The sequence below is a fragment of the Ascidiella aspersa genome, chromosome 4, assembly GCF_963924565.1.
Source record: "Ascidiella aspersa chromosome 4, kaAscAspe10.2, whole genome shotgun sequence".
NCBI classification, from domain to species: domain Eukaryota; kingdom Metazoa; phylum Chordata; class Ascidiacea; order Phlebobranchia; family Ascidiidae; genus Ascidiella; species Ascidiella aspersa.
Genome location: NC_139450.1, coordinates 10,115,523 through 10,127,701, shown reverse-complemented (window position 1 = coordinate 10,127,701; position 12,179 = coordinate 10,115,523). Strand labels below are relative to the sequence as shown.

The 12,179-nt window shown below is 37.1% G+C and overlaps 2 protein-coding genes across 2 annotated transcripts; one reads left to right on the top strand and one right to left on the bottom strand.

Moving 5' to 3' along the window:
* Nucleotides 1-453: 453 nt before the first annotated feature.
* Nucleotides 454-3,307, bottom strand: LOC146147111 (protein inturned-like). The gene has a single exon (XM_083387452.1). It carries the CDS (start codon nucleotides 3,288-3,290, stop codon nucleotides 786-788), a length of 2,505 nt encoding a protein of 834 aa, XP_083243578.1. The 5' UTR covers nucleotides 3,291-3,307; the 3' UTR covers nucleotides 454-785.
* A 1,621-nt stretch (nucleotides 3,308-4,928) lies between these two features.
* On the top strand, nucleotides 4,929-9,141 carry LOC146147110 (claudin-19-like). The gene is made up of 3 exons (XM_083387438.1): nucleotides 4,929-5,362; nucleotides 5,663-5,827; nucleotides 7,869-9,141. Exons 1-3 carry the CDS (start codon nucleotides 5,149-5,151, stop codon nucleotides 8,144-8,146), a joined length of 657 nt encoding a protein of 218 aa, XP_083243564.1. The 5' UTR covers nucleotides 4,929-5,148; the 3' UTR covers nucleotides 8,147-9,141.
* The last annotated feature ends 3,038 nt before the right edge of the window (nucleotides 9,142-12,179 follow it).

Sequence of the window (12,179 nt, the reverse complement as noted above, 5' to 3'; positions counted from 1 at the left end):
TGTTGTGTTGTCGACTTTTTTTTCATCATCCCTTATGAAACGATTTTTAACAGGTTGCACTGTTGCAGTCTGGCTGGCGTTTGACTGTTGATTTTGTTCGATAAATGCGTTTAAATATTGACAAAATGAAGAAAAGGCTTGATGAGTTTATTCCTATTCTAAGTTTGTAGCTGATACAAACCTGCAGCTCTTGAAAGCCTACACTAACAGGGTGTTTAAACTACAAAAAATTATTTCGTTTTAATAGGCCTAGTTCGAATCCTGTTGTAATATGTAAATTGTTGATATTTCATGAAGGTGAGAGTTTCAACCATTGTCTAAAACTACGGTTGCAAAGATAATTGGTAGTGTTCACGCATTTTGCGTCTTTAACGACAGGCGATTAGTTAGGCTAATAACTACAGTCGCTTTACGAAACGTTATTTTACTTTAATAGCGCTTATCTTTGAAAACAATGTTTAAAAATACTTGCAAGAAAGAAAATACTGCAGAAAATCAAAAATAAAATATATGCAATCAGTATCACGAACGACACAAAAAAAACAAGAGTGCAGCGTCACTGAGTTGTTACTGAACTATTAATAACTTGGCAAAAAATTAATTTTAACTTGTACAAAGCATTCAAACTGTTTAAAAAATATATGAAACTATTGCATTGGAATTAAAACAAGGGAAAGAAATGAATTACACGTAAAAAATAATACAGTTTTTTGGTACCAACAAATGAACACAATGGTCAAAAAGATTACTTAGCAGTTAGGTAGATTTCAAATTAGCAAATAATTTCACATCATTTTAAACGCAAGCTCAACCATGTTTTGAGATGCCGAATTATGAAAACACACATAAATTTCCTTCTGAACAGGTTTTTGCACACAACGGCCGATTACCCAATACTGTAAAAACGGAGGTTTGTTCTTATAATTATTTTGTGTAGTTGGCCTGTGACACTGAAAAAGAATTCCTTCTTCAGTACAATGGTCACTGTCTGGTCTGCAGCACGAAAATCTTTGATGTAGGACCATGCAATGTAATTTAAAGTTGGAAACAATTTCCCTGTGTAATGCAGAGTTTATAGTTTGCAAGTCATTAGCAGTTGGTACAATCAAAGTTCCTTGTAATTTGTCAAAAGATAGGTAACAAAAAAGTGCATTTTCAACTCCAATAGTAAGTTGCTTGTAGGGCTGTATTTCGCTCATGTCAACATCTTCTATAACATCCCTGATATCATTTAACGAATATGCTGAGGCCACATTTGCTTTGGTTGACTTACCACTTTCTGTGGAACCCTGAGAGCTAAAAGATTTCTCTCGAAACAGGCTCCTCACAGACATGGGTGGAGTTTTTTCGCCAATTGCTATGTCTTTTTGTGACTTGACTTGTAGCTTTGGGGAAGGCTCGCCGTCAACAGATTTCTTTGATTTTAATGGTGAGCTAAATGGAAACTTCTGACTTCGGTCTGGCTTCATTCCACTAGGTGGTTTGGCACCTTTGAACAGCTGCCCTAATCCGGAAGTGCCCTGGGATAAAAAATGATCTGATTGTACCAGACAAGGGTGGGATGGGCACTCCAAACGCTTTTTAACATATTCTTGAAATCGCTGAGTGTCCAAGTTAAGCAACGTAGCACGAGCCTTGCTCACATACATTGGATCTGGTCTTGGAGTGTGAGAGTCTGGAAAAAGGTTGCCATTCATTTGTAACAAAACACACAGAAGGCTGTGTTTTAAACCTACAAACATCCAAAAATATCTTCCATTTGCCGGCAGGTAGTCTCCCTTTGTCGCTGCTACTCTTTTACTCCAGGGAAAAACTTCACGCCAAATTAAAAGAAGACCTATTCTCTCTTTATTACTTTCACAAAGAAGTGAATGGTTGTAACTAAACAAAGCAATGTCCTTTAAATCCTCGGGAGGTAGGTGTGTGGCTAGTATGTAGCCATCATAGAACACACATGATCCCCTGATAGTGTATAAACGTCTAGTGTAGTTCCTGCCACTTGTACCATCATCAAAATCGCAAGCTTCTAATTCAGCCAAGGCAAAGTTGGCATGTGCATGTAAATCTTTGGGAAGTGACAAAAATTCTATGCCAGGAAATTTCCAAGTGTTTGACATTGATTGGAACATGTTGGCTGCCGATGCATTTAATGTTAGCAAAAACTGAAACAAATGGTCCAGTCTCTGTTTGTTTTCTGGTTGAAATGCCTGCAGCACAGACCCATACATGACGCTAAGAAGACGAACTGTATCCGCCATTGTATGGTGTGCCCTTGGTAGTGAATAGTCATCAGCTGGAAAACATAAAACAAAAACCTCGGTGTCCACATGGTGGTAAACACAATGTACAAGTTTTTCCTCAACAACCAAAGTTGAGCTTTTCACAGCACATGCAAATGTGTCCTCAATTGAATCAGCCAGAGTGACAAACATACCTCTTATAAGGGCAAGCTTGGATGGTAGGGCTGATGATTCAAGAGGTGAAAAGGAGTATAAAACATCATCATTTTCACCTGCTGTATCCGATCTTATATTTAATGTGAGAAAAAATACACCGTTTGGCCCAGACAGTGAACTTTTGTGTTTGATGGCTATTTTGTTAGGACTTAAAAGTTGAACAGAGCTATTGATTAATTGATCAGTAGCCTTCATCTTACTTAAATTTTGCAAAGGAAATTCATTTTGCGAGTTTTCAAGTGTTAGTTTGACTTTGGATGGTTGAGGAAAACTGCGCAAGAAGTGTTCAATGTTAACAGTGGTCACTGCGACATCGTTGATGGCAATCAAAATATCACCAACTTTTATTTGTCCAGTTCTAAGTGCCAAACCGCCAGGTACCAAAGCGTCAACAACTACTTTTTGGTGCATTTGTCTGCTAGGAATTTTTCCTTCCAGCGTAATGATCCCCAACATACTTGCAAGTAAATGAGTCGGAGGTTTTCTCAGATAGGCAGAAGCATCTATTCTGACATACACATTGTAAAATGCCCTGGTTAAATTACTTTCATCTTGTTGAGCATTTGCAGAGTAGGAACCTTCTGGAAGATCACTAGTGGGCTGATTATCTTCAATATAAAACAACTCTCCAGTCCTCATTGGTTCTTCAGTCCATGGTGGATCGAGGTCATCAGAAAATTCACTGTATTCTGAATCAGAGTAAGTGTCGCCACTTTCATCGCTGCTCTGGTATTCCACAACATTACGCTGTTTGACCATTTTGGATTCCTGTTTTCGGTTGAGTGGTTTATGTTTGAAATGGGATACAGGTTGTTGCGCCATGTTCAGTGCCATTTTTCAAAAGGTTATTTTTACCATGTGTAACAAAATCTAAAAAATAAAACAGCGTTCACACCAACTTTAATGTTCATAAATTCAACAAAGTTGAACGCTTAAGTTAAATTACAAGCAAGTTTCTAATACATAGTAAATTAATTTTGTCTGAAGAAACAATATTAAACCTTTCCTCCCAAGAGTTCTGCTGAACTGACGACTGACGCTAGATTTCAATCATAATTTTAGAAAAAAAATACTGGTTTCCATTAACAAAAAAAAATAAGTTACAAACAACATAAACCACCTACTTAACCAAGGTCTAGAGAGGTTGTTTTTATTAATCACTGGGCCTTGCCAGTTTGAATTTATAAGATTTATCAGATTAAACGGCTTCACTAACATCACTACTAACATTAAGCAAACAACTTTAACGCTTCGCTCGATGCGCACCAGCGATTTCAACCGTTGTTTACCAAGGCGCCGCTTGGCGACGATTATGCCGTTTCGAGTGGAAATATTTGTAAAGGGGAGTGGGATTTTGTTATACGCAACACGTAACATCCAAACACATTTATACACTCGAAAAAAGTGTGAATTTGGTGCATAACATAATATCGTACATAGGTGTAATTAATCACAAAAACGCAATTATATTTTTCATGCTTTTGATTTTCTGCTCGTAAAGTTATAAACCTAATTCTATTTTTGGCCATGCTTTTCTATTTAGACCGCCGTGTACGTTAGTCGTTAAACGTTTAATTATGCTAATGGGATGCCATATTTTTGGGTCAGGATGCTGCCAAACACCGAAAGCAACATTTTTTTTTTCGATTTTGACTTTTAAGCTCGATTGTAACTTCTTGCTACAATAACATTTCTTGGCATATTTTTTCTGAAATAGCTAATGCGCTAACAATCAACCCACCGCTGGACCAAAACACCAAATACACGCTATTTAGAAACATAGAAATTACATTTACATTTAAAGGAAATAAAATCGCACATGTAGGCTATTGCTCATAAAAAGTTAGCAAAACAGACCAATCACGACCGCAAGGTCTATTACCCGTATCTAGTTTCCTATAAGGAAAATGCTGGCTGACTAAAAACGTGACATTGACTAATCGGAACGCCGTGGCGATGCCCTAAAAATCGGGACTGTCCTGACTAAAACGGGGGCATAAGAAGAACATTTTTAATAGCCAACACAAAGCTTGAAAGAGATTTTATATTCCAAACAATGATGCTTTACAACGTTAAGGCTAACTGCTGATATTCTCCGCCAATCGAAATTCAGTTTTTTTATTTGATTCTAAATTTAATCTTTTTAATTATATTGCCGCTTTTCATAAAATAGGAGCGCATTGATAAAAACGATGACATCACATATAAAAGAATATAGATGTTTCAAAATTTCCACTCAAACTGATAGAATATCAACCAACAAAGTTAAGCAAATAAGTCAAACAGTGTGAAAATAGGTTTAAACGCTTGGTGGCGAGAAAAACGGGCTTTGAACAGAAAAAAACACCAAAACCGCACGAGATCTGCTACTTCGTGGTTAGTTTGTTACGCACCTAAATGCGCAATTGGCAGAAAAGTTGTTGTGGATATAAATTGTTTAAGATGAGTAGATAAGGAAAAAAACATGTGTAAAACACTTAACGGGAAAAAAAATATTTAACATGTTTCACTAAAATTTGCTTTAAAATAAAGTAATATAAACGACAACGAAAATACGCGAACTAAAACAATCTGATCACTAACAAAAAAATCCGCTATATATATTAAAGCCTTTAAATACAAATCTTTTGATCAGGCAGGACATAAGCCGCAGCAAATTTTTTTCGCAAAGCTGTGATATAGTCGCGTCGCAATGTACGGTCAGGTAGGGTGTTTTCTCGGAGCAGCGTTGTCGTCATCCACAGTAATCGCGACGACATTTTGGAACCAGTGGGTCATGAACGGGGCCGCATCTTCCACGATGATGGGCCCGACTTGGAACTGGAAGGGCATCTGGGCAGAGTGCATGCAGGTCTATGCCGGCCAGTACTTTTGCGAGGAACAGGCCTCCATGTTTCTCGAAGACGGTAATTGGAATGAAAGTTAATCCGGGAGAAGCTTCTGGAACTCGATCAGAAAATGCACGCAAAAAATCTCTTAGTAGATTTTGTTTAAAGAGCTGTCAACTTTGATCAAGATTTTGTCGGTGCAAAAATATGAATCTTTGCCGGTGCCACAGTTTTATCGGTTGTTAAGCAGCGGGTCGATTAGGACAACTAAAGAAATTAAAAGCAAATAAGACCACTTATTATTTTTCTTACAGGCCCATCTACTGTGCAATTTATCTACAAGTATCGCATCAAATAAGGTTTGGTTTCTTGTTTCAGCGTACCTGAACGCGATTCGCGGCATGATGTGCATTGCGATAATCTTGACGTTTGTCGGGTGCTGTTTCGTGCTTGTCGGTCTTCAGTGCTCAAGGTTGCTCGAGGAAACGCCCAATAAAAAGAGGAAATTGATGATCACCAGCGGGATCATGTTCTTCATTGGTGGTAAATTGTTAATACTTTTTGTTTTTAAATCGCACTTTATCTATTATTATTGACACGGTACGAAATCTGTGATTTAACTTCTTATTATATTTGTAAGGCATCGGCTTGGGTTATCTGCAGTTGCGAAATGCGGACCCCAGCCATAAGACCGAAATAATAACAACGGTAACGTTGGAATAAACACAGTTACGAATAAAAATAAAATAGGATTAACACCCAATAGTCGTAGTACAGTCCAAATCGGAATAAGTCCTAAACCCGTCGGAATAAGGCCTATATGGTCAGAATCTGGTCTAAGCAACACTTTACATAGACCCAAACCTAACCCCTATGTACATCACTAACTCCCCTAATAACTTTAACGCTACATTTTTTTAACCCCACTCATTACCCACCAATAAACCTACGCGAGGCCCAAAATCCGGTGTTAAAATAGCGGCCCCCTAATGGCGCCGGTCAAATTAGGGCGTCCTAACGTCGACACCAGAACGGTCGGTGCCAGACCGACGGCCCCCATTTATCCAATACCCCCTACTTATAGTTTCAGGCGTTATTTTGGCCGTAGGCCTTCTTCCGATAGATTTACGGCGTATTTCGTCAGATTTAAATATCATTGAGACGATTTCGATCTTATTCTGTACTGGATATCACTGTGTATTTGGCTTTATTAAGTCGTTTCTGGTCTTAATACTATGGTATATAGGTTTTTTCTGATTGAGATATTGTTGTTTTTAGGTCTTATTGTGTGTTCCCTAAATCGGTAAGAGTTTTGCAATAACCCCGTTGTTAGTATTGTAATGACCTTACACAAATATAACGCAAAATAGTTGTTTGGAATCTAACAAATATACGCATTAACTTGTAAAATAAAAAGTTTAAAAAAGTCAAGGTATAACTCGCAGTGTTAATTAAACTTCAACACTGCAAAAAAGTTCAGATTTGAGCTTGATTTTTTTAACAACTTAACATGGACTAGCCCAAAACTTGGCGCACAATCATTACGTATAAAGGTCATCTTCAGACGAACAAAAAATATACGTAGTTACGACAAAACGTATATTTTGTCAAAACATCTCTTTTGTCAAAACATCTCTTTTAGAGATATGCATTTGCTCGTCTCGCTTCTGTAAATTTGTTTGGGCATTTTACATAAAAAAATTCTTTATTAAAAAATGGCTAATATTTTGGATAGTAAAATATAGCATTTGCGACAATAAATAAATAAAATGGACAAAAGGTGTAGGATGCGTCATTATTTTGGTATTTACACTTTTGCAGTGGTGTGAAGTGCTGCATTATTTTCTAAAGCTTTTCCACCTTCAGATTTAAATTCGTCTGGCGCCAATAACGTGCAAACTGTTGCGCAATTTTTTTTTTGCCGAATAGCCAAATTTTTTTTTAAGGGCGGGAGACTTCAACCGAAGGTGAACCGAACCGAGAAAAACAAAGCGTGTTGTTAGAAAATAGGGTTTAGGTGGGGTTAGCTTTGATCACGAACGGCAAGTGGGTAGGGGCACTGTGCCAAGTGGAGCCGGCGTCTTGTATTTCTCCCACAACGCTTCGTCGGTTCGGCGTACATCAATAAGTTCGTAAAATATTGCTGGAAAGAAAATACTCTGTTGTTTACTTAGATTAAGTGTCAAGTCCACTGATGACAAATGGCTTATAGTTTTGTTAATATTTAGCATTTCAGGGCGCATTGTTCGGCTCAGCTCTTAGGCAGTACAAAACTGTATCTCTATATGAATGAAACAATACGGTGAACTCCATTAACATGATATAGAATTGCTCAAGTATTTTTAATTAAAGACAAGCAATAACAACAATATACCGCATTGCGGTTAAAACAAAATAATAACTACGGTAAAGTGTTTGTGCGTTCCATTTTAATTAATGTGCGCATCATGTGGAAATCGTTTTTTCCATATCGAGCGTTAATGTCTGAAGCTGCATAAATCAAAAAGGCGCTATTATTCAACGTGGCTTCAACAAGAGACGTCTCTTAAGGGTTGGATTTTTGATTTGTTTGGACTTTTATTAGGAGCGCTGGTGCTGGCGTCGGTGGCTTGGTACACGAGCATGGTGGTGTACGAATTCTTCTCGTTCGCCAATCAGGACAACATGATTCGCTACGAGCTGGGTGCCACCACCTACCTGGGCTACGTCAGCAGCCTTCTGTGTTTCGTCACGGGGCTGATGTGCGTCTGCATGCCGGGCCCGAAAGAGGAGGCCGACAAATACGGCGTGGCCTCTTACCCACTGCGCACCAGCTATCCCAGCCGGGACCAGAAGCCGGTAAAGCGCATGGAGTACATTTGAACAGGACCGAGTTCTGGCGTTTCGATGTGTCGCGGCGGGTTGCCCGCGCGCGCTGCATATACCATTCTGTACAGCGTTTCGATTTTTTTTTAGAAAATGTGAAACGAAAAAACGTCGTTTGAATTATTAACTAAAAGCGTGGATTCAAGTAAAAAATCGACATAATTAAAAGTTTTTTTTTTTTTGCAAAAGCGTTAAAAATATTGCTTATTTTGGTGTTGTAGTTATAAAGTAATTTATGAGTGTTTCTCATATTTCAAGTTTTGATTGTTTCTATAAGTATTAGATAACTGTTTATTTGTTGCTACAATGCGAACACAGTAGCAGTAGGGTTAAAAATTGTAGGCTAAACAATAACGGAGGCAGTTTCATGAGCAATCACGCGTATTCTATCGTTGTGCTATAACCGCCGACCTTTACGCTTATATAATTGTGATTAGTATTGTTGCCACTGCTATAATAAATTTAAACTAAATTACTTTCCACCAATATAATTTCATCTATAGCAGTGTTTCTTAACCTTTTTTCAGCCGCGCCCCCCTTTGGTAATTTTCCTATGCCTCGCGCCGCCCTGCATAAAACAATTCGGATTTTTCAATTAAACATCACTGAGATAACTTGAAAATAGTGAAGTTTGTTGTAGGACGCGCGGAGCGCGAAAAAAATTGAGCTTTACCTGGTTGAATTGGCGCTAACCTGTAAATTCAGGAGGATTTTCGCATTGGGCACACCGCAAATTGCTCGTGCTCGACACATTGATTTTTACCGAGCTGATATAGACAAACGTGTTGTGGGGGCATTTACTCCACAGTTGTAAGGCTGTGATGTCGAGCGCAAATATTAAACATTGCGTTATCGTGTTTCAAAAGATGTGACGGCACACAATACAATGGCAATATTGCAAAAACATTATAGATTCTTAAGTTTCCCTGTTGCTAGCCTGTTAGCATATATAAAATATTGACAAAAAATAGTTCGATCGTTTATCTATAAGTTGACAAAGCTTTTATTGAATAGGCCCGTTAAACCATTGATGATATGAAAACATGAAATGACACTCGAAGAGAAAATTTTTGGCAATTTCAATGTTGGCAAAAACAGAATTTGTACAGCGCTGTAGGAGTGACGAAACCATTAGAATCATTGTAAAAAAAATTAAATATTAACTTGGAGCTCGCGCCCCCCTAAAAATTGCCCCCCCCCCCCCCGGTTAAGAACCGCTGATAGGATATTTCGTGAATACTTTTCATCTATCATATTTCGTGAATACAACCTCTTTTAAAACAAGTTGTTCAAAACATGGATAAAAATAAAGATAGAGCTAACACCGAATATCGTAGGAACCAGTTTCCATTTAGGTAAAATTAAAAGAAATGTAAGTCATAATAATAATAATAAAAATAATAATAATAATCATAATAAAAAAAATAAAAATAAAAATAATAATAATAATAATAATAATAATAATAATAATAATAATAATAATAATAATAATAATCATAAGTATTGACGTTTAACTCGTAAACCGGAAAACAATGGATTGTGCTGATTCAACCAGTCTTTAAAATACTTCAGAAACAAACGCTGTTTGAAGCAACAAGAGGTTAGGGTATTGAAAATTTGAGACGCTTCTCGGTTAAGTGTGTGCAATTTGTGCGACCGACAGTATACAATTGCATTAAAGGTGACTCGAAAGTCGTGGTTCAGACGATTTGAATGAACCGTTAAAAACCGCTTCTTTGATTACGGTTTTGTGATGCGGAGGCTTTTTCAAACGTTTAAGATTTCTATCTGCGGTCACAGTTTGGTGTAACAAAGCGGTTTATAAAATTATTACAATAATAATTTTTTTTATATGACGCAATAAATATTGCATCTGAACTGAACGCATCAAAATCAACAGTTAAGAAGACTTTTGGTGAACCACAAAGCGAATAGTAAAATAAATGTATTCATATAGCAATACCAGTACCAAGAAATCTCAAACAATTGCCGTGACTTCAAAAATTCGGTTTCCAGACGCTCGTAGACCAGACAGCATCCACACAAAGCTTGTAGAAGAACGTTTACTGAAAACAAAATTACGATCAATCATACCTGCAAATTGCCAGACAGATGCAAAACTATCTTATTGCAGAGATTTTAGGAGATTACGATGCCTGGCCTTGTAGGAAACCCTTTAATTTGTGTTTTTCGGGGGGGCGGTTCAGCTAAGCATTTTATCCTCTTATAAGAAATTCAGACCAAACCAATCATTTAAAAAAATGCTTTATACGCGTTTGGCGAAACGATTTTTTTAACATTTTGCTGAAGCAAACGTAACCTTGTGTAGAGCAGATTATTTAAATCGATTGAACCTTGGTTCGAATAATAAATTACCACGCTGTAAATATTTGCGTCTTATTACTCAAAAAAAAAAATTCAAACGCTAATTGATAACTTCTTTACCGTTTTTTCAAATTTTCTATAAAACTTTTTTTCTTTAAGTTTTATAGAAATATTTTAATCCATCATTTTTCACCTAATAGTGTCTCTGCGTGGCTTTTCTTCGTCGGTGATTTGTCTACTAAACTCGAGTTAAAAACGGAAAAGTTACGGCCATGGTCAAAACTCAGGGTTTTGCATTTCAGTCTGCAACGCTTCAATTTAATAAAACTTTCGCAACCCTCTATTCTAATACAATTTCTCGTCGTGGTGCTTTCGGGCGCTGTGGTGAAACAATGTAAAAATAGTGGGAAGTTTACATTTACATATTATAACGCACAATTAAAATGTTCGCTTTGTGTGCATTTGTACTCGCAACTGCAAAACGCATTGCGCGACCCTGTCACCTGGCAAGCCTATAGGCTTAACGGCGACATAACGACGTCAAATAAATAAAGCAGACTTGCGGGTAGTGTAAAAATGCAATTCCCCCAAGGTTGGCAAAACGTTTTTAAGCGGCTATTTTACTCTTATACGAATGATTAATATCATATATAAAGCCTACCTAAAGTGGAGAATCGCAAAATATGCTTTTGTATATATAAATTTAGTTGGCAATCATTTTAGGTATTTCTTGCTAACCCGTGTGACACACCATGTTGATAAGCAGTAAATTTGACCGAAATTTACAATTAGGTCATACATTGCTTTTTTTGTGCTTTAAATGTTGTTTTTATTATACAGTTTGATCATAGTATCATTGGTTTGATCATGGATTGGTGAACTTATCTATTTTTACAACTAGACTATAGGCAAAGCAAGGCCTGCTAAATCACGCTTTAACACATACTAATTAAAAATTCTTCAGCCACGGCATATTATGAAGTTTCAAATATTCACAGCGAACTTGAAAGCATTGTTAAGTTAGCGGTGTATCCGCAGCAGTCTCTGTGAACAACAAAAAACGTGACTTCAATTCTTCTAACAAAGAAGTCTAGGAAAATTCGTTCTGAGCAAGTTATGCACAAATAAACAAATAGATTTTGCATTTTGATATTACCGTGTACGACTAAACGTGAATTTACCGGCAACCAAGGATGTAATGATGTTGTACTGACCGAAAGATGAGAAACAAACATAAGGAGTTTAGCAAAACGACAGTAAACATATCACAATAAAATAGACACGTCAAGTAAGCCACATGACGCTTTATTTTCAAGATTATACAGATAAAAAAGCTAATGGACTATACTTCACAAAACGCAATACGTACGAGGTAAAGGGCACAGCTTTTATACCGAAATACGCATATAGGCAAACACCAACTGTAATAAATATATAAGTGCACATAGTGTATGTACTTATCCCTGAAAACCTTCAGTGGTGTTGTATTAGCATTTTGAAGCTTGCGTTTAATTTATGACAGAAATGCGTTTAACTTTATGACAGTGATGTCATCAGCACTCATTTCTTGCCCTTTTACAGCATTATCGTACAGCATTAGTGGATAGCCTAGGCTGCTCTTTCTAGTAAATCAGGGGCATACAAGTATTTCACTATTAAGGGCCGTATTAACAGTCTTTATTTTTCTCACGACCGCCAGAATGTT